The 22160-nt window shown below is 40.6% G+C and overlaps 1 protein-coding gene across 6 annotated transcripts in view; it reads right to left on the bottom strand.

Annotated features, from left to right (window-relative positions):
• The window catches only part of DEPDC5 (DEP domain containing 5, GATOR1 subcomplex subunit), a 92427-nt gene that overhangs the window by 68909 nt on the left and 1358 nt on the right, over positions 1 to 22160 (bottom strand). For 5 of the 6 annotated variants that reach the window (XM_053669871.1, XM_053669870.1, XM_053669873.1 and 2 more), the window contains exons 3-13: positions 20214 to 20301; positions 19767 to 19813; positions 17448 to 17533; positions 16630 to 16713; positions 15382 to 15431; positions 14532 to 14601; positions 8010 to 8088; positions 6654 to 6715; positions 1190 to 1259; positions 812 to 884; positions 42 to 145 (exon numbers count right to left, since the gene is read on the bottom strand). In XM_053669871.1, coding sequence (XP_053525846.1) covers positions 42 to 145; positions 812 to 884; positions 1190 to 1259; positions 6654 to 6715; positions 8010 to 8088; positions 14532 to 14601; positions 15382 to 15431; positions 16630 to 16713; positions 17448 to 17533; positions 19767 to 19813; positions 20214 to 20301 — 813 coding nt within the window. Of the gene's footprint in view, positions 1 to 41; positions 146 to 811; positions 885 to 1189; positions 1260 to 6653; positions 6716 to 8009; positions 8089 to 14531; positions 14602 to 15381; positions 15432 to 16629; positions 16714 to 17447; positions 17534 to 19766; positions 19814 to 20213; positions 20747 to 22160 lie in introns of those variants that run through there. The other variant, XM_053669872.1, reaches the window with a different exon arrangement.

Genomic DNA, 22160 nt, shown 5'->3' with positions numbered 1-22160 from the left:
CCTCCTTCCCTGCGGCACCTTCCGCCACACGGATGCAGTACCTGCCTGTTCCAGTCGCACCAACACTGGATACTGGATGAAGAGTTTTTTAATGGTCACAAGGAGTGAAGTCCACTCTTCTCTCCTCTCATTCTGCACCACCACTCTGAAAGGAGTAGTACCAGAGAACAGATGTCAAGCAGCTATCACACACTGGTGATTATACTGTGATTATATATGCAAATGCCCTGACTCTTTAGATTGTGATGATATCATGACTATATATGAAAATATCCTGATTATATTGTGATTATATATGAAAATGCCCTTATTCTTTAGATATGTGTAGGAACAAAATGTTACACTACCTATAATTTACTCTCAAACAAAATTTAGTCCCCCCATCAAAAAGAGAAAAAAAAACCCAGATGAAGCAAATACGGCATGATAACAACTGTTAAAACCAGGTGCTAGGTAAATGGGTTCTTACTCATTCTTTTTTGCTGCAAGTTTGAAATTTTTCATAATAAAAAGTTTGGAAAGTCTTAATGCAGTGTAGTATCCTAGACTGGATCCTTGTACAAAAGTAGAAAAACTGGTGAAATTTGAGAAAAGCCTGAAATTAATAGTAATGTTCATGCAGTTTTGACAAATATACCTTGGTTATGAAACATTAACAGGGAAAGCTAGGTAAAGGGTACATGGGAATTTTCTGAATTATCTTGTCAACTTCTCTACAAACCTATAATTATTCTAAAATAAAAAGGTTATTTTTTTTAAGTTAGGAAAGAAACCACCAAAAAAGGGGCCTCATGAAGGATCCAAAACATACTTATAAAAGTCTTCATAGAATCGTCCCTTGTGGTCCTGTCGAATGGATGCTCGGTTTGCTTCTGGAAATTCATCTGAAACAGGAAACATAATTTGCAGATCAGACTGGAAAGATAAACTAAGTTTCTCTCTCCCTCTTCTGGATTGAACTGCAGAATAAATAAATAAATATCTGTTAACTTGGTTTAAGGATGAATCACAGCCCACAGACTTCTTGCGTCCACTACCGGACTATGACGTGGGCTACTTTGCCCTGTCCACGTGACAGGAAAGATGAGCAAGATGGAGCAGTGCAAAGAGGAAGAAGGCAATAAGGAACAGATGGGGGCAGGGATGTGAAAAGCTTAACAAAAAATAACTAGGATATAGACTTACTCACCAAGAGATTTTGCATCATAGAAAGTTCTAGAAAACAGGACCACTGTCACTTCATGACTACAGTTCTTTTCCTAGGGATGAGTAGAGAAAAACAAGGCTCCAGTTTATCCACTTACTTCAATATGAAGCAGCTTGCATGAACATGGTATTCTCAATTCCAGGAGGCATTGTGGCAGTACAGCATTAGATAACATCAGGTCACTACAGGTTGTATAATACAAAGAACAGACCACTGCTGGGAGTCAGAAGACCTGGGTCCAGTCCTGGCTCTGGAACTCACCACTATGTGACCTTGGGCAAATTACCCAAAGTTCCAGGAACGTGGCAAATGCTTTGAAAACGGCCAGTCACTGAAAGGTGTGGGTCCCTGTCTCCTAGCTCTTGATCCGGCACAGAGTCCATCATCAGCCCAGTGTCAGAGGATTGTGGTATTTGTATCTGCTTCAGTGTTTTCTGTTTTTTATTTTCTACACAGTGTAGTTTAAGGAACAAGAACAGAACTGATGGTGGTGGATGTAAGAATCAAAGACATTCCCAGACCCTAACGTTGTCATAGGGTGAGAGCTGACAGCTGTCGGAGATGCTGAGGATTAAAGGCAAGGCACTGAATTACCTTCAGACTGGGAAAGACTAGTGAGAATAGACATTTCCATGGAGTCTGGGGATCAACGATCTGGAAGCAGAGGGTTCACAGATGACATGAAATTTGGCTTGCACCAGTGAGCCGGCAAGCGCAGTTTCAGGTCCTCCTGAGTCTTTGAGGACAAAGCCTTTATTCACCGACCTTGTCTCTAACTCAACCGTACTTACTGACTACACAATGCACCATTCACCATGTAAGGTATACAATACAGCCTCATATTCTTCCATGGATCCATCTCATGGATATATTTCTCTTCCAGTGGAGAGAAATTCCTAAACACAAGCCACAGTACAAGAGCTGAGTGCCTCGAAAAAGCAGATCTTCATTAGCCACCAACAAATGCCCTGGACTCTAGGGCTCTAAACTAAGCATTTTTACCTGATTTTGCTACAGGTGATATATAGGGAAAATGCTTTACAGTGGGCCAGCATGGTCATACGTGCTTCTCAACACACGTGTGATGGGAAGATACCATGCAACCGTGGCAACATGCCTACAGGAACATATGACAGGAACATATGACAGCTGGGGGTAATGCTTTCGGGCGAGCTCTAGATGAATGGATGGAGCAAGATTAGAATCCTCAGTCTGCTTTCACAGGCTACTGATCGTGGATACGTTACCTAACCTCCTCGCACTGTGCTTTCCACCCTATGTAATAGGGACAAGGGAACTAAGTGGGATAATACCATGATACCTGCTATGTCAAAATAATAAATATTAGCTGGGGTTACTACCATTACCTCCACCACCACCACCACCACATTTGGGGCTCAGAAATGAATTCATAGATCCCCATGCTTGACCCTGCTATCCACAGAGTCAGCTGTCCAACAGGGTATATGCACGACTTTCCCCAGACTTCATTAAATCAACAGTGTGGGTACAGAGGTCTTTTCATTCATTTCCAAGTTCTTGCTTTATAACTAGGTTCTTGATTTAAAAAATAAATAAACAAACCCTAAGAGCAAAGTCTTGTAAACGAAAGGATGGGCTTATGCCACATGTCCCTATATCCCATCATTTATGTGCACCCACAAAATGTTGGGTTAGAGCCACCTGGAGGGCCACTGAACCACACCTGAAATGGAGGTGCGCCTGGACCTGACACTGACAGGGACATTACTCGGTCCAAGGTGACCACCATGCAGCCCACCCCGAAGGCCTGGCTTCTTGCAGACCCTGTCGTTTGTGCTCTCCTCAGACCTCCATACTGAGGCAGATTCAAAGCACTGAACACCCTTAAGCCACATGACTGCAGAAACCTCCTAGCTGGTCTGCTTGATTCCAGTCTGTCCCTTTGCCAAATGGCTCCTGGCCGCTGGGCTACTCTTCCTCAAATTCCTTCCAACTTTGATCACTCTGACTCCTACCGGATCATGTTGAACAGCTCCCACTTATCAATTCAAGTCCAACTTGCCTGGCTTGACCTGACCCTGACCTTTGGATCCAATCTTATTACTTGGTGATTCCCTTCACAAACTCTGTGGAGTCCCCTAAGACCACACCTCATTCTACTGCCCCTGCTCCTTCCTTTACTCATATGCTTCTCTTCATATGAAACACCCTCTATCTTCCTCTCCAACCCTTCCAACTCCAAACGCAAAAGTAAATAAAATTCTAACCCCTAAAAATGTATGATTAGCTGATGTTTCAAATACTTATATTCAATCTCCCCAGCAGGTCTGCAAGTTCTCTGAGAAAATTTCATATTTCTATTTCTTGAATCTTCAGAGCAGAAGGACATTTTCCCCATATTACAGAGGAAAGAGAATGTGATTTGGATTCCACTGAAACCCAGACCCTATTGGGACCTTATTATGTGCAGATGACTTAAAAACACCTTGTGAGGTAGAGGCTATTATTGTCTCCATTTTGCAGAAAGAAAATAAGAGGCTCAGAGAGACTGAATACTTTCCAAATATAAAAAAGCTAATCAGAGCAGAACCATAGTTTAAAACCCAGCCTTTTAAAATCCAGACTCCAAGTTCTTTCTGCTACGTATGTGTCCACAAATGCTTCTTGATCAAGATGTTTCCATGTGAAATCAGGGTACAGTAACTGATGACAGGAAGTTTCGGTGTTTTTCAGTTGTGAAATACACAGAACATAAACATCACCATTAGTGACGTTCAGCACATTAACAATGTTCAGTAACCATCACCACCACTTAGGTCCAGAACATTTTCATCCCTCCAGCAGGCAAGCCCAGACTGACTAAGCACTCGTGCCCCGTCCCCATCCCCTAGTAGCTACTAATCGATTTTTTGTCTCTATAGGTTGGCCTATTCTGAACATTTCATATAAACAGGATCTTCTAATTCATGGTACTTTGTGTCTGGCCTCTTGCACTTAGTATAATGTTTTGAGGGTTTATCCATGCTGTTCCACTCCTCCTCATGGCTGAATAAATTACATCCTATAGAAAGTATCACATTTTGTTTATTCATTCACTTAGTTGATGAATTTTTATGTAGTTTCTACTGTTTGGCTGTTATGAATAATGCTGTAATGAACATTCACATATAAGTTTTTGTGTGAACATATTCTCAATTGTTTCAGGTATCTACTCAAGTGTGGAATTGCTGGGTCACATAGTAATTCTGCTGAACTAAGGTGCCACAAACTGTTTTCCTCAGCAGCGATACCATTTACAAGCCCGACAGAAATGTACAAGGGTTCCACCCTCTGCACATCCTTTCCACCACTTGTTATACCCCATTTTAAAAGTTATTATTGGGCCCTGGCTGGTGTAGCTCAGTGGATTGAGCACGGGCCTGTGAACCAGACAATCGCGGTTTGATTCCCAGTCAGGGCACATGCCAGGGTTGCAGGCAGGTTCCCTGCAGGCCAGTTCCCAGCAGGGGACGCACGAAAGGCAACCATACATTGATGTTTCTCTCCCTCTCTCCTTCCCTTCCCCTCTAAAGATAAATAAATAAAATCTTTAAAAAAAAAAAAAGTTATTATTGTAGTCATCCCAATGGATGTGAAGTGGTATTTCACTGTGGCATTAGTTTGCATTCCCCTCATGACTATTGATGTTGAGCATCTTTTCTTATGTTTATTGGCCACTTGTAGATCTTATTTGGAAAAATGTCCATTCAAGTCCTTTGCCTATTGTTAATTGAATTTCTCTTTTTGTTGTTGAGTTGTAAATGTTCTTTACATATTCCGGACACTGGACTTATAAAATAACTAATATGCAAATATTGTCTCCCAGTCTATGTGTTGTCTTTTTACTTTTTTTAATAGTGTTTGCTGATGCACAAAATTTTTAATTTTAATGAAGTTCATCCAATTTATTTTTCTTTGGTTGCTTGTGCTTCTGGTGTCATGTCTAAGAAACCTTTGCCAAATCCCATGTTGTGAAGACTTATCTTGTGTTTCCTTTTAAGATTTTTATGGTTTTAACTCTCATATATGGGTATTTGATGCATTTTGAGTTAATATTTGTATATGCTGCAAGGTGGAGTCCAAATACATTCTTTTGCAGATGGATATTCAGTTGTGTTAGAACCACCATTGAAGAAACTGTTCTTTGCCTCATTGAATGGATCTGACATCCTTGTCTGAAATCAAGAGCATAGATGTACAGGTTGATTTCTGTACTCTGAATCCTATTCATTGATTATATATTTGTATATTTATGCCAGTACCATGCTGTTTTGACTACTTTTGACTTTGTTGTAAGTTTTGAAAAGAGGAAGGGACAGTCCCCCAATTTTATTCTTTTTCAAGAATGTTTTGGCTATTCTTCATCTCTTTTTTTTTTTTTTTAAGATTTTTAAAATTTATTTATCTTTAGAGGAGAAGGGAAGGAGAGAGGGAGAGAAACATCAACATATGGTTGCCTTTCGTGCGTCCCCTGAAGGGAACTGGCCTGCAGGGAACCGGCCTGCAACCCAGGCATGTGCCCTAACTGGGGATCGAACTGCAACTGTCTGGTTCGCAGGCCCGCGCTCAATCCACTGAGCTACACCAGCCAGGGCTATTCATGATCTCTTGTAATTCCACATAAATTTTATAATCAGCTTTTCCATTTCTGGGGGGGGAGTAGAGAGGCCACTGGGATTTTGATTAGGGGCTGTATTGAGTTGTAGCTTACTTTGAGTAGCATTGTCATTTTAATAAGAATAAATCTTCCAATCCATGACAATGGATTAGCTTTCATTTATTTAGGCCTGTGTTAATATTTTTCAGAAACATTTTATAGATTTTAGTGTGTAAGTCTTGCACCTCCTTGGGTAAACTACTCCAAAGTATTTTATGCTCTCTGATGTTCTCACAAATGGGACTGCTTTTTACTTCCATTTTTAAAATGTAATTCCTTGTTCCATTTCCTGTTTGATTTTCATCACTAATGAAACATAACCGATTTTGTGCATTCATTTTGTAATCTACAATTTTGTTGAACTCATTTATTAGCTCTAATAGCTGTTTTTATAGATTTTTTAGGATTTTTTCTACATCTAGGATGTCATCTGCCTTCTTTTCCAACATGGACGCCTTCTGCTTCTTTTCCTTACACCGTCGCGCTGGCGGGAACTTCTAGTACGACTGGTGGATACCAGTGGTGACAGCAGGCGCCCTCCTCCTGTTCCCGATCTTACGGGGAAAAGTTCTCGGTCTATCACCCTGGGTTTTTCATAAATGCCCTTTACAATACTGAGGTGATTAAAGTAATTTAAATCTAGCATGCTATCAATTTAGGCTTTAGCTAAGATAACCCAATTAAATGCAGCCTAATAGAAATAGTGTTTCTTTAAGATCTTCATCGAATAATGTTTGCTCAATGCGATTCTGTGCATAAGATACATACCTTCCACTTGGTAAAGAGATCGGCAAGGAAACCATTCACAGCTTTCTCAAAATACAGATCCCCTGAAAAGAAATAACAGCAAGATGAAGATTATTATTTTAATTATTTATTTTTAGAAAGAGGGAAAGGGAGGGAGAGAAACATTGATTGATTGCCTCTCACAAACACCCCAAATAGTAACCAAACCCACAACCTAGGCAGGTGCTCTACCTGGGAATCAACTGGTAATAATGCCCAACCAACAGCCACACCAGCCAAGGCCGAGGATTATTTTTATTTCTTGCTTTCACTTTTTTTCTCTCAGTAAAGTAACAGGAATGGGTGGGTTCTGCTACATCATAAAACAAGATCATAAAAGCCAGATATATATATATATAGAAGTGGTTTCAACCTAGACATTCTATGGAGCCAAATTTAGTATTTACCTCACTCAGTAAGAGGCCATGGCTTCAATGTAAAATGCAAGATTTAAAAAGCTTTCATGATTGAAAAATATGGTGTATTTTCAAAATGAAAGAACCATCTAACTTCCAAACATGATTATTTTCAGAGTGATGCCTACAGAAGATGACCTTGTGAACCGTGGGAATTCACTAAATGACCTTTTCGGTTTGTGATTTTTCAGTGACCTTGATGGCTCACACAGCAAAAATTAATTTATGATTTTGCTAGACACAAGTTTAAATTACATGCACTGTGAGGATGGTGTGTCAGATGCAGTACCCACACCTCATAGCAGCCTTATTGTTCTCTACTTACTGTGTAGTGATTCTAATAAAATGAGACAAATTTGGTGATTTCTGTGATGATAGGGTGAGAAATGAAAGATATCCCAAAAAGGGCTGATTTCTAGCCACAGAATCACTCTGTGACTTTTGACCCTATAGTTGTATAACAATTAAAGATCTATTGGTAGGGGGAAAAAAACAGCATAATCCATAAAATATACTTAAAAAAACTATTGGAGTATCCCGGTTCAATTCCTAGTCAGGGCACATGCCTGGGTTGCAGGCCAGTTCCCAGGAGGGGACACACGAGAGGCAACCATACATTGATGTTTCTCTCCCTATTTCATTCCCTTTCCCTCTAAAGATAAATAAATAAAATCTTTTAAAAAAATCTATTGGCATTATGAGTGACTGTGCTATTTTTACCTTTTAATACTTTACCACATGTTATGAAATTCACTCTCTATATATGAAATATATAAAATATTTGTTTCATCATTTGAGGATATGTAAAAATTCAGGACATATTATTAGAGAATGTCAAGAGCTTACTGTAAATGACAACAACTCGGGAGAAACCAGAAACTCCTCCCCATTAGAAGTTACATCCAGCATTTAGGAACAGTACCATAAATATCAAAATCCCACATTTCACAGCTCATCTGAATAAATATGTAAACCATAGCCGACGTTGAACGGAACACCACCTGAAATAAACAAAAAGCATAATTGCATTAAAAAAAAGCAATGATGGAGAGTTTCAGTTCTGCAAAATGAAAAAGTGCTGAAGATGTGTTTCTATATAATGTAAATGTGTTTAACACTACTGAACTGCACACTTAAAAATGATTATTATGGTAAATTTTATGTATATATACATGTGTGTATGTATTTATTTTACCACCACCAACCAAAAAAAGCAGTGATGGAAGATTTCTCTTGTGACATGGTTCTCCTAAAAGCAAGCTTCATCCCTGACATCACAAGCCTTCAGGAGAAGATTCTGTTCCTTTATCCTCAACTATAGGCCCCCCTAGGAGTTACTGTATAGGATAAAGACATGTAAAATAATGTAACATACATAAACATTTCATGAAGCTTCCCACAAGAAACACTGGAGAAGGGGCCGCAAGTCCACCTGGGAAAGTCAAGGAAGCCTCATCCTGGAGGTAGAATTTGGGCTAAGACATGCCAGTTGATGCATTGCCAGTTCTGATAAATAATTCACGTTGTATCCTGACTCCATTCCCAGACTGCCTAGAGGAGAAGTCTGAGTGGTTTTCTGGGCCTGTGTGATTTACCACAAGCCTTTGTCCAGCCTTCTGTCCTCCACAAGGCTCTGAAGACATTTGGTGGGAAAGCAAAATACAAGTCTCTGGCACTCAAAGCAAGATGTAAGTCTCTGGCACTCACTGGAGAGAGACCCTGCTTCTTAAAGGCAGAAGCACATTCGCCATTCGCTTCCCAGGGCTTTCCGTTGTCTCTGGGGCATAACAGACAACACTCGACAAACTTGATCTCCCTGCCTAACACACAGAAACACAAAGACTCAAAGAAAATACACCTTCCAAAATGTTAACTGTGATCACCTCTGGGTAGTGGCATAATGACTGACTGTGCTATTTTTTTTGTGGGGGTGGGTTTATAAATTTGATAGTGGTACTGGTGGTATATACATTTGTCAAAATTCAAACTATACATATATAATGGATCTATTTTATTGTACGAAAACCATGTTTTATTAAGTAGATTTAAAAGATATTTTTCTAGATCTGATTAACACTTCATATTTATAGTGTGTGTGCATAAATATATATAAAGTGCTATTTTTAGCCCTGGCTAGTGTAGCTCAGTGGATTGAGTGCCAGCCTGCAAACCAAAGGGTCGCCTGTTTGATTCCCAGTCAGGGCACAGGCCTGGTTGCGGGCCAGTCCCCCCACCCCTGGTAGGGGCTGCACAAGAGGCAACCACACATCGATGTTTCTCTCCCTCTCTTTCGCCCTCCCTTTCCCCTCTCTAAAAATAAATAAATAAAAATCTTTTTTTTAAATGCTATTTTTAGTTATATGTGTGTTTTACAGTTTTTAATCAATTATTTACTGCATTTCAGTCTTTCAGAGCTACTTTGGAAAATTCTAGTTAATGCTGATTAAAACTTTAAATGTGTCCCTCACTTTGAAATTGTGAAAATGTCAACTACTATAATATTAAAATTACCCTCCTAATGGTCCTTTCCTTGTTTTATTTTGTTTAGGTGGATTTTTTAAAGACAAAACTCAAACAACGTAACATTCATCATTTTTAGTGAATTCAGCGGTTTTTAGCATATTCACAATGTTATACAACCATCAGCACTAATGCTAGAACATTTTAATCACTCTGAAGAGAACCACCGTACCCATTAGCAGGCCCATCCTACTCCCCTCTGCCCTGGCAACCCACTAATCTGCCCCTGTGGACTGGCCTCTTGGGAACGCTTCACATAAATGCAATCATACGCGATGTGGTCTTTTGTAACTGGTTCCTTTCACTTAGCATAATGTTTTCCAGATTCAGCCATAGTGTTGCATGAATCATCATTCTTTTTGACTGAATAACATTCCATTGTATGGCTATACCATATTGTGTTTATATATTCATCAGCTGATGGACATCCCTGGTTTTTTCTACTTCCTGGCTGTTATGAATAATTCTGCTACACACATTTGTACGCAAGTGTTTGTGTGAACACATATTCTTCATTCCACCAGGTGTATGCTGGGCCATTTGGTGATTCTGCAGTTAACCGAACTGTTCCACAGTGGCTGCACCGTTCTACATTCCCGCCAGCAGTGCATGCAGGCTCTAATTTCTCCACATTCTAACACTTGTTACTTTCCTTTCTAAAACATTTTTATTGTTATTATGGCCATCCTAGTGAGTTTGAGGGGTATCTCAATGCAGTTTTGATTTCCATTTCCTTAACGACTAATGATATTAAGCATCTTTTCATGTGTTTATCAGTCAATTATATATCTTCTTTGGAAAAAATGTCTATTGAAACCATTTGCTCATTTTTTAACTGGGCTGGTTTGTCTTCTTTCTTTTTTTAAGTGAATCAATCATTTATTGAATTTTAATATCTTTCAACAGTACTTTGGAAAATTCTAGTTAACACTGGTTAGAACCGTTTCTATCAATATTTTAATGTTTATGTAGAAATATAGCCATACTTTATAATATAGTTAACACTGCCATTCTTAATTTAGAATTTGTGCTTTTTCTTATTTTCTTATGCAAATTTTCCAAATACACAAAAAAATATTTTTTTAATTCAAACAGCAAACCCTTGCATACCTACCACCTAAACACTCTACTGAACATGGCATTGGCTTTACCACTTACCCATCGCTATCTGGCCATTCGTTTATATGTCAATAACCCATCTTCTTCTTGCTACATAAAAACAACTTGCAGACATCAATACTCCCTTTCTTTTTACGTTTGCTACTTCTGATCTTTTGTGGGCTGGGAAACCATGTAACTGAACTGGTTATAAAGTTTATCTAACCTAAGAGGGCCCTGTGCCATGGATTAAACTTTGAAGTCCTGATTTCCTTTCATACACTAAACTCTTGTTTTCCTAATCAGAGTAGAAATTCTTGGGCGGGGACAGCACATCTAAAATTTTATTCAACAAACATTTCAAAGACTATTAAGCGCCAGTACCCATGCCAGAGTACTGCAGGACAGAAAAGTAAAAGACACAGTCCTTGTCCTCACAGTACTGGCCGTCCGGTAGCAAGCACGTGAGCAAACACATCTAACACAGAGGGATACATATGGCCAGGGTGCCATGGGGCCACTTCCAGCCTGGCTGAAGCAAGAAGGTGCTGAGGAATGGCTAAGTGGCTTGGGAAAGTGGGAAGGGAGAATCTCTCCCAGGCAGGAAAGAGCAGCCTACACAGACATAAAGGCAAGAAAAAACATGGCATGTTTGAGAAACAGCTTACGGTTTCCATGGCTAGGATCTGTTGGGGGTGGAGATATGAGAGAACTTATGAAATGAGCTCCAGACTCAACTGCCTCCCCTGATGTCCAACAGGCACCTCACAAACGGAGCTGCTTAATTCCCCCCGACCGTCTCCTCTCCAGTCTTTTCCATCTCCTAAGTGGCTCCCTGATGTATCTACCCAGCTGCTCAACTCTCTTTCACTCCTCACATCCAATACATCAGCAAGTTCTCTGGTCTCTACCCCGAAATGTATCTCAAATCTGCTATGTCTTTTCATTGCTACAGATCTCACCCTGGACCATGGCACCAGGTCCATGGCATAACTCTCTAACTCGTCTCTCTGCTTCTACTCTTGTTCCAACAAACAACTCTCCACACTAGAGTCGGAGGGGCCACGGCAGGTATTGTGGACGTCTATCCAATAGCCTTTCTTCCTGAGAAACAAGAAACTGATTCTATTCTGGGAGGTAAGAGACCCACCCCCAAAACTAAACCTCTCAAACTCCTAAGCAGCTACACGTGACTAAATTCTGACCAATAGGATGAAAGCGGGAGAATGCATCCCTCTGTCTTTCCTCCCTTCCTCTGACTGAAATACGGATGTGGCTACAGCAGCTCCAGATGGATCATGGAAGCCCGGTCCTGAGGATGGCCCAACAGGGAGACAGAAAGGAGCCTCAGATCACCAATAATGGTGACATTGTCATACCAGCCATAAACTGCCTACCCACCCACTTCTTCTATTGGAGAGAAAAAAGTTGACCTTTAAACATCAATTAGCCACTGTTACTTTGGGGGTTTTTGTTCAACGAAATCCAAAGGAATAAATAAGTAATCTTTTAAAAACATAATTCATGTATCCCATCCACACTTAAAATCCTTCAAGGGATTCTAACTGCCCTTAGAATAAATGGCCCTCAAGGGCCTGTGTGAATGGCCTTGTGCTTGTCTCCCCCCCCCCAACATCATTTCCCTATCTGTCTCCTAGTTTGGCCACACGGCCTCTTAAAACTGTTTCCCCTTCCCAGAGACCTGCTGCCTCCACCCCCACATGCTGGCTAAGTCTTACCTTTCTAGCGCCTACTCAGAGAGGCCTTCCCTGCCCACCTTTGTTTTTGTTTTTAAAAAGTGTATTTTACTTATATATTCATAGAGAGAGAGGAGGGAGGGAGGGAGGGAGGAAGGGAGAGAAACATTGGCCTGCGAGAGAAACAGCAATAGGTTGCCTCTCGCCCACTGATCTTTCATGTTGCGAGATGGCATCCAACCAACTGAGCTACACCAGTCAGGGCCCCTGCCCACCGTTGTAAAGAAAGGTCTCTTTCCCTCTCTTTCCTTCAGAATTTTTAATTTATTTCATATGTTTATTAAGCAGAGCACCCTCAGTTATTCCTTCTCATTACCCAGTTAATTCCCTTTGAAGCTCTTGTGATAATCTGTAGTTACCACATTTATGACCTGGGTGTCTAATTACATCTGTCTCTCCACCAGGGTATACAAGCTCCTTACCAAGAGGGATCTTGCCCGTGCTGGTCACCCACGAATGCCTGGGGGATGGGCATTCTCCCCCTTGAATTCCCCTCTAGAATAAAGGTTATTCACTGATAATGTTCTGGACCATTTATTCCTTTTAAAAAGGGTGGGGGCAGGGAGAAGAGGCGCAGTAACTGATACACAAGAGGTGCTTCCATATTACTTGTTAAATAAATGAATGAATGAGGTTGAAGAGGTAAGCAAATGCCAAATTATCATGGTCTTTGTAAGTCACGCTTAAAGGTGAATTTCTAGAAAACTGGGGAAAAGCAAATTAAGATCACTATAAAATAAAAATTATGCCCATTAGAGCTGCAAAAACTTAAAAAATTTAAGACCAGGTGTTGGAAAAAGTGAAAAAAAAAATACAGAAGATTTTATATATTGCTACTAGGAGTATAAACTGATCCGAAGAATTTTTTAAATAATTTGGCATTACATTACAGAGTGGAACCTATGGTCCAGCAAATATGCCCCTAATTATAGATTTAAAACATAGTATTGAATATAAGGAAGCTCACTCAAAAATAAAGACTGCATACATTTTTATTCCACTTGAATCAAGTTCAAAAATAAGAAAAACAAATAATAAATTCAAGTAAAACATCGGGGGGGGGGCAAAAGTAGGTTTACTGTTGTGAGGACGCGGAACAGAGTTTATTCTTATATTCTTATTTATTTGCATTTTTCCATAGGAACAACTGTAAACTTGGTTTGCCCGCCCTGTGTATGTATTACAACTATGTAAACAAGAAGAAAATTTAAAAAGTACAATTTAGATCATGGCTACCTCTGACGGCATGGCTCTCCGTTGGGGCAATTTTGCTCCCTCAGAGGACACTTGGTGAGGTTTGGAGACACTGCTGGTTGTCACGGCTTGCGGGGTGCGGAGTGGAGGGTGCTGCTGTGCTCAGTGGACTCCAACAAGGGATGCTTCCAAACACCCCACAGTGCACCAGACAGACCCGCCACAACATTACTCCGGCCATTTGCGAAGGAACATTTCTTTACTGGCTGTTGCATATACTGCAGTGCATTTAGCAGCACCCTCCACACACCCCTATTTGTGAGAACCAAATGTGTCTCTGCCAGAAGACCCCTGGGAGGCAATACTGCCCCCAGCTGAGAACCATTGCTCTCAGGGGAGACTGGGGTGAGAACAGAGAAGAGCAGGTGGGTGGTCTCGTCATTGTGGGTAATGGTCACAGCCGTTAAGTGTGGGTTTTCTTCACTGGAATAGAGAGCAAAGGAGGAGATTCCTTTGCAAAGCTCTCTCTCCACGTTTACTAATGCAATCTGCTACTGTGTCTAACTTTTGCAATGTGTTAGTGGGCACCGAAGCCTGCCGGTCAGACACTATCTCTACCTCTGGTATTACAGAGACCTCCTTCAGAAGCAGAAAATGAAGATCAACCCCAAATTTAAGAGCTCCAGCTAGAAAACATTAGAATTTCAGGAGTCCCTGACAATGTGACAATATAGTCCGCGTGGGTGGGCAGATAGACAGTGGCCATCGTGAGATTATCTCATTTTTGTTCGCGTCTCCATTTGGTTTTTGATTTCCAGACTTGGGCATAAGGACATAAGAAAATAAAAATCCAAAGGGCCTTTTCTCAGTCTTACCCTGGTATCTTCACTGATATAGCCACACATGACCTTCTCGTTCTTGACCCACAGCTCACCAGCCTGTGCCCTGAAAGGAGAAACACACAGACCGTTATTACGACTCTTGCATAAACCGCAGAGAAACAATGATGACTTCTGCGTGGCTCATTCTACTCTGTTATTTATACCCTAATGACCCAGCCAGGCTCAGGTTTCCAGAGACAGCGCCATGGAACAGATCACACAAAATCAAGAATTCTTAGAGCATATTGAATGCATACAACAGGGGCTCTTGATCTGAACATTCATAGAAAATATGTGAGTCTAAAAGAGAGCTTTAGGTGGCCCTGGCTGGTGTAGCTCAGTGGATTGAGCTCGGGCCTGCAAACCAGAGTATCACAGTTCGATTCCCAGTCAGGGCACATGCCTGGGGTGCAGGTCAGTTCCCAGCAGGGGACGCACGAGAGGCAACCACACACTGATATTTCTCTCCCTTTCTCCTTCCCTTCCCCTCTAAAGATAAATAAATAAATTCTTTAAAAAATAAAATAAATAAAAATAGATAAATCAAATCTTTTTTAAAAAACTGTTTAAACATGTTCATCTAATGCTTTTTCCAATTCTAAAATTATTAGTCTAGACTTCCTTTGTTACAGAATACCAGGTGGCTTCACGACTTCCAGGACTCTAGAGTGTCTGGGGGCAGGGCACTTGGTTTGTTTTACGTACAATAATCTAATGTTTTAAGCTATTGTGTATTTTCTTATAGGGACATCCAAATACTTCAAATGCTGTTTGCTGCCCCATTACTGCATTAGATCCTACTGCCATTGACTAGCAGAGAAGTCAAGTGTCATGTCATAGCTACCTGATGCCAGCAAATTCCACCTTCTGAGTGATATAGGCACAGGTGCTGACCTAAGGGAAGAGACAGAGATTCAATAATATATCAAGGCCACAAAGGGTCATAAAGAAAGTCCTGGCTTTCTAATCTCTCCTAACAACCCAAAGTTCAATTAGCATGGGAGTAACAGATTCACCGCTTTACAAAACCTGCTGGGGCAGGTGTAACAGTAGGTTCTTAAGAGTTCGGCAAGTACAGACAATGGTACAGATCAGGTGGGTGAGTGGCCGCCTCCCCCAATATACTTATCCTCACATATGTTTGCATCATTACCTACATTTACATGCTCAGTTAAACACAGAACATTTATTTCTCAGGCAAGCTCTCATTTCAGAAAATAGAACCCTCCTTCTACTGTTAAAAATGAGCAAAGATTTGGCCCTAGCCAGGTAGCTCAGATTAGTTAAAGGTTCGTCCTGATATACCAAGGTTGTGGGTTTGACCCCGTCAAGACACATAAAAGAATCAACCAATAAATACATAACTAAGTGGAATAACAAATTGATGTTTTACTTTCTCTCTCTCCCCTTTCCTCTCTCTCTAAAATCAGTAAATATTTAAAAAATGAGCCATTTTTTTCTAAAAATATACACTGTATGGAAATTCTACCTATAATTTGTCATTTCATAACACTCAAAAAGTCCAATAAGGAGAATTTTAGCACCAGCTCACAATTTTGATAAACTCATCATTTTCCACGGAAAATGTTAATGAAAAATATAAGAAGGAAAATGGGGGGGGGGGTACAGCAAAAGCAGCCTAACCTGGAAACAGCAAGTACTGGATTTTAGCTCAGTGCCGATGCTTAACTTTCTATTGTTAGACAATCATTATTTCCCAATCTCAGTTTTCACACGTATAAATTAGGGGTAACAAATACCTGTCCACAAAGAGATGTGATGTGCAAATGAAATCAAGTGAAAATTTGAAAACTAGAGGCTTGTTCAAATGAAAAACAATGTTATAAGTTCCCATTCAAACTAAAAATGTAGAGTAAAAATCTCTGACAATAAGCAAAACAGAACTAAAAAAAAAAAGACATGAGAAGAGAATGGAAGAAGATAAATGAAGGGTTTGCAATTATTGCCTGTGACGCTGCAATCTGAAATGATTGTACATTCTTATCCCTTACCAGATCTTTGTATCTCGATGAGAACATGGGTTGTTAATATAACAAAAAACGTCATAGGCTTTTAAAAAATCACATCTTACCAAACTTTTCTTGAGTCGCCACATGTCCCCACGGCCAATATATTGATCCTTAAAAGTTAATTCCACTAGATCAAGGGTCACATCCTAAAAGAGATAATCAAACACATCTCTTTGCCATCCTCTGCCACACTCCATAGTCATAAAATAGCATCCACTCATATGGAGAAACCTTTTGGCAAAAAAAAAAGAAACTGGAAGACCATTCAATAGCAGAACCCTGACAAACAGGTTTTATCCCGCCAAATAAGGCTCTTGAGAACAGAAGATAAGTCTCTAAAAGATGCTACAGAGCTGCTGTATCATGGGTAAGTTCAAAGAGTATGAGAGCACTAATTCTGAGTTTTAGCCTTGATTCTGGCACACAAACATGAGGATGAACTATGCGCTTTATTTCCCTCGATAATGTCAATAATATCTTTTAGGCAATGATTTTCACCAATTAAGGATCATTTCCAGAAGTGTGAGAATACATGAAGAAATTTTAGTATTTCAATAGAAAACTTTACATTTAGCTTCACATACACACATCTATACAAAAGTCTTTAAAAAGGGAGCAAAAATATATATATATATATACATAAAGTTAAAAAAAAAAAGACTGCATCCTTACAGAAAGAAGGGCAAAAAAACAAAAAGGGGGGGGAGCATTTAAAATGCAACTTGCATACTACCTATAATCTAAATGACCTACATATGACCCCATATTTAATAGTCTGTCACACTCTACCTAAGCAGTTCATTATTCCCTTAGAGACCTCGTCTTGAGGAAGGGTTCTAATCACATCCAAAAGAAACTCAAGTGTAGAACAAAGCCACACCTTCGGGTCCACTACATTCACATAGACATCTTGATAAGGTCTTAGACGAAACACTTGGGTCACGGTCTGGTCCACACTGATAGTTTCTGAAACAGAGAAGAAATCTAATAATACATTCTGAAAAAAAAAAAAAGCAGATAACTATATTCTCAATCTATAAATACGGAGACATTCAACATTAACACAATTGACCCTTTGCCACGGACAAAGCACATTTTCTGCCTTCCAGGAGCTTCAAATGTAGAATTCTCTGCTTTTCAGGTGGCATAAGCAGGTAAAATAAGACCTGAGCACAAGCAATAAAAAAATAGAGAGACAGCCCTGGTTGGCATGGCTCAGTGGATTGAGCGCTGGACTGCGAAGCAAAGGGTTGCTGGTTCGATTCCCAGTCAGGGCACATGCCTGGGTTGTAGGCCAGGTCCCCAGAAGGGGGTGCACAAGAGGCAACCATATATGGATGTCTCTCTCCCTCTTTTTCTCCCTTCCTTCCCCTCTCTCTAAAGATAAATAAATAAAGTCTTAAAATAAAGAGAGAGGATGCACAGAGAAAGAGAAAATAAAGAACTTAAGAAGTGATGTAGAAAAGTTCAAATCAGCTCAGTTGGTTGGGTATCATCCTGCAAAGTGAAAGGTCGCTGGTTCGATTCCCAGTCAGGGCACGTACAAGGGGCATCCAACTGATGGTACAACTGATCAATGTTTCTCTCTCACATTGATGTTTCTCGCCATCCCTTTCTCCTTCCCTTCCCCTCTCTCCAAAAATAAATAAATAAAATCTTTTTTTTTTAAGGTCAAAGAAAAAAGTTCCAATTGCTGTGAAAATTCAGAAAAGGAAGAGATCCTTTCTTATTTAGAATGAAGTAGTAATGGTAGTTCAAAAAAAAAAACCAAACTTCACAAGCAGTCCAGTAAATCAGAAATGCACAGGGGGCAAAAGGGGTGAGGTTAAGAAGGGCATGCTTAGGGTCTAGGTTTTACCAAAATCTTAACTCTGTTACTTTATTTGCTAACGATCAACATTTTGGCTCCTGGATCAGCATAGTATAGTCGTGAGAGGAATAGAGAAAGGACCTGCATCCGGAAGGAGTGAGCAGAGTTCAGTTCTGGCTCCTCTACCTACTGACTTCAGGCGCACAATTCCTCTGCTGAGGCTAAGTCTCCTCACCCACTCGAGACTGGACAGGAACCTTCTTCAGTCCTCCTGGGCCCACCAGCCTGGCCTCTCAGGCCCTGCGCCTGCCTCAGGTCTGACTCCTACCCGCAGGGGCAGGAGGCCCCTCCTGGCTTCTTCTGTAGGGCCTGTCTTTCCCCAGGTCCCCACCCCAGAGACAGTTCTCTCCTGGCACCTACCCCTGGCCCCTCTCTGAGCTGTGGCCCCTCAGCCATGGGGCACTTCTGGGCTCCTGACAGAGACCAGAGCGAGGTCTCTGCTCCCTTCCCCTGGCCCTGGGATACCCGGCCAGCCGGGGCTGTGCTCCTCAAGACACTCCCCCTGTGCACAGCCCTGGGGAAGAGGCAGCTCATCCTGCTGACTCTCTGCCATCCCCAGATGTACCATGTCTGCCCTCTCCTCCCAGCTGCAGTTGAAGGCTTTACCTTTGCACACTTTGGGTCACAGTCACATCATTGTACATTAAATAATCTGAATAAATCAGGAGGTCTCAAAAAAAAAAAAAAAAAAGGAATTGGTGGGAAGATAAAGAGAGATTACAAAAAGCTCCCAGGACAGTGCCTTGCATACGTTGTGGGTAACCATGAATAGGTTTCTTTCTCTGCCTCCCCCAGAGCAGGCACTTAATAAATGGTTTGAGAAAGCAAGCTTTGCCAATAATTGTTTTGGCATTGAGTGTAAATAAAGCTTTATGTCTTCAGATTAACTTTCTTCCTAAAACAAGTTTCTTCAGTGCCAGAATAAGAGTGATCGACAGTTTTGATAGCAGGCCTTTGTTGTTTTTTTAATGATTTTATTTATTTATTTATTTATTTTTAGATAGAGGAAAGGAGGGAGAAAGAGAGGGAGAGAAACATCAGCTACACCCATAGGTTGCCTCTCACACACCGCCAGCCAGGGAACTGGCCCACAACCCAGACATGTGCCCTGACTGGGAATTGAACTGGTGACCCTTCGGTTTGCAGGCTGGCTCTCAATGCACTGAGTTACATCAGCCAGGGCACAGAGAATTTTTTAAGAGGGAACACGATTTGATAAGGAGAGAAGTACAGTGGCCTCATTCCCTGAGATTGCGAAGAGAGGTTTCTTGTAGTTGGGGGGACAGTAAAGTATAAAAACTTTTAAGAGAAAAGAAATGGAATGCTTACCTTTCTGTAAATCTTCCTTAAGTGACTTGACCTGCAAAAGTAGAGGGCTGGGGGAAGGGGGGAACAACAAAAAGACAGGATGCTGTAAATAGTAACTAAGTAGCTTTTTTTAACCCCCCAAACTCCAAAAGGCAAACAGACGACTGTGGACATATTATAACTTGTAACAAGTCCAATAATGGGAGAAAGTTCCCTTAGAAACAAAGAAACTCTATGCCTGTGCTTAAGGAAATGGAAAAATGCTACAGAATTTTTCAGAGTTGTTATCTCATCTTGAAAAACAGAAAGAATGTATCACTTTTAAAAAGATTATTGGTTTACCAAACCCTAGAGGGCAGGATTATTTTTATCCAAAGGCAAAGAGCTGTCTCACCCTTCCAGCCTCTCAAACAAAATATCTGAAAATAGCCATGCAGTCAGCTCCCTTGATCCTAGTCAGACACTCACCTGTACTCATCATTGGGGTGGGCAATCTCCACAATGTCTCCATGCTTGATGTGAGGAAACACTTTGGGGTTCACAACCAGCTCATCATCTGAAAGACAGTTCAGCAATCCCAAGCAGAAAACACACTCACTCGCGTCACAGGCTGTGGTGCACTTTCTCATGTTGGGTCCTCACAATCTGATCAGGTTTTGTATTACAGGAAAATCACTTGTACTTATCCAAAATTATTCAAAAATACTGTCTTAATGTGACCCTCACAATAAATCTTTGGACCTAGCAGAAATGAGGAAATAACATAGAATAGGCAGGCAGCTACTAACAGCACAGCCAGGATGAAGGACTGACTTAGTTCAGAGCTCTTTCGGCCTAAAGCCCACCACCTCTCCTGTTAGAAAAATCAAGCCAAATAAAATGCTCTGGACTTTGGAGGACAGCACCTGAACAGGGAAAGACTTCAGATATCAGTTCACATTAGGATCCAAGGAGATCCTTAGAATAAAGGAAGGAAGCAATTTCATGTTTTGGTGTTTTGTTTTGTTTTTTTGACCCCTGCCCCTCATTGGGGGTGAGGGAAAACTCTTTCAAATACAACATACTCAGAACCATAAAGATGGAATGATTTTTTTTCTCACTTGATTTTTGGGGAAAGACATGGCCTTTAATTATTCTAAAATCATGACAAGTATATCTAGATTTCAAATCTAACCAGACCCCATAAAAATTCAGCCTGGGAAAGCAAAGCACTGGGTTAATCCCAAATTTTATTTGGTATATTGTTTCCATTGACAGTTCTATGCCAAATCCCCTGTGAAGCCTTCCCCCAACTTCTATAGTCTGAACTGAGCTCTCTGAGCACGAATTCCCTTCTGCTTTATCATTTCCTTTCTGCACGTCTGTCTCATCGAGCTGAATGCCCTTTAGAGACGAGGGACTTGTCACATTCGTAACCTTTATGTTTGGCACAGGTATGGCCCTAATATTTGTTGGATGTGTATTTACAGTCTTGCAGGAAACTGGGTACAGCACTAGCTACCTTTGTCTTGTGAACATGAAAAAACAGACCCATATACACTGTATATATTGCTATACAGGATGGGGCAAAAGTAGGTTTACAGTTGTTCATATAGAAAATTATACAATAATTAATAAATAATAATAGAAGAGTAAACTGTATGTCACATACTCACAGCTGTAAACCTTCTTTTGCCTCTGTCTGCATATACTGTATCCTCAGATCCTTCCCTCTACCAAACGTTGTTTCTGTTGGCCAGTCAATTCTACTTCACCAATGTTTAGGCAGCATCAACTGCATACCAAATATAATGTTAACAACAGATTGTGCATGTTAGCAGAAATTGTTTTAAATGTAGCAATGCCTGGTATATCCTTATCCTAGTAATTATAGTGGCTATATTTATTGAACTGCACTAACGAGCCTGGTGCTCTGCTAAATACACACATCATCTAACTTGATCCCCACAACACCTATGACATAGAAACTATTGCTTTTCCTTTTTGGCAGCACTTGCCTTTTGAGCAAATGCATACCATAATACAATTTTAGAAAGACTCATTGGGTTGTTCATTCCAATTGCTGAACCAAATAAGGTTATTAGGACAAGAGGAAAAATTATTTATTTACAAAACAAAAGTCTTATTATTAGGTGTCATCCTGTTCTGCAGATTTATAGACTCAAGGTGTTAAGAGAAACAGAGAAACTATACTAAAGCACATGGATTTGTAGATAAGGTGAACTCAGGGCTTGCTGGAGGTTACAGGGAATGTTAGAGGCAGAGCTGATACTCGATCCCGGTTTAGTGCAGGACAGCAGCACACTGTGTGTGTTTCTGCCCCTTCTCCATGTGCCTCAGAGCCACACAGTTTCATGCTTTGATCATAACTGTCTTATGCATATCGACTATTTCTCTCTCATCGAATATGTTTCC

Source organism: Artibeus jamaicensis, unplaced genomic scaffold (genome assembly GCF_021234435.1).
Source record: "Artibeus jamaicensis isolate MK-2021 breed Jamaican fruit bat unplaced genomic scaffold, CSHL_Jam_final contig_525, whole genome shotgun sequence".
In the NCBI taxonomy this organism is placed as follows: domain Eukaryota; kingdom Metazoa; phylum Chordata; class Mammalia; order Chiroptera; family Phyllostomidae; genus Artibeus; species Artibeus jamaicensis.
The sequence above is the reverse complement of the archived record's forward strand: the minus strand, read 5'-3'. Positions and strand labels throughout refer to the sequence as shown.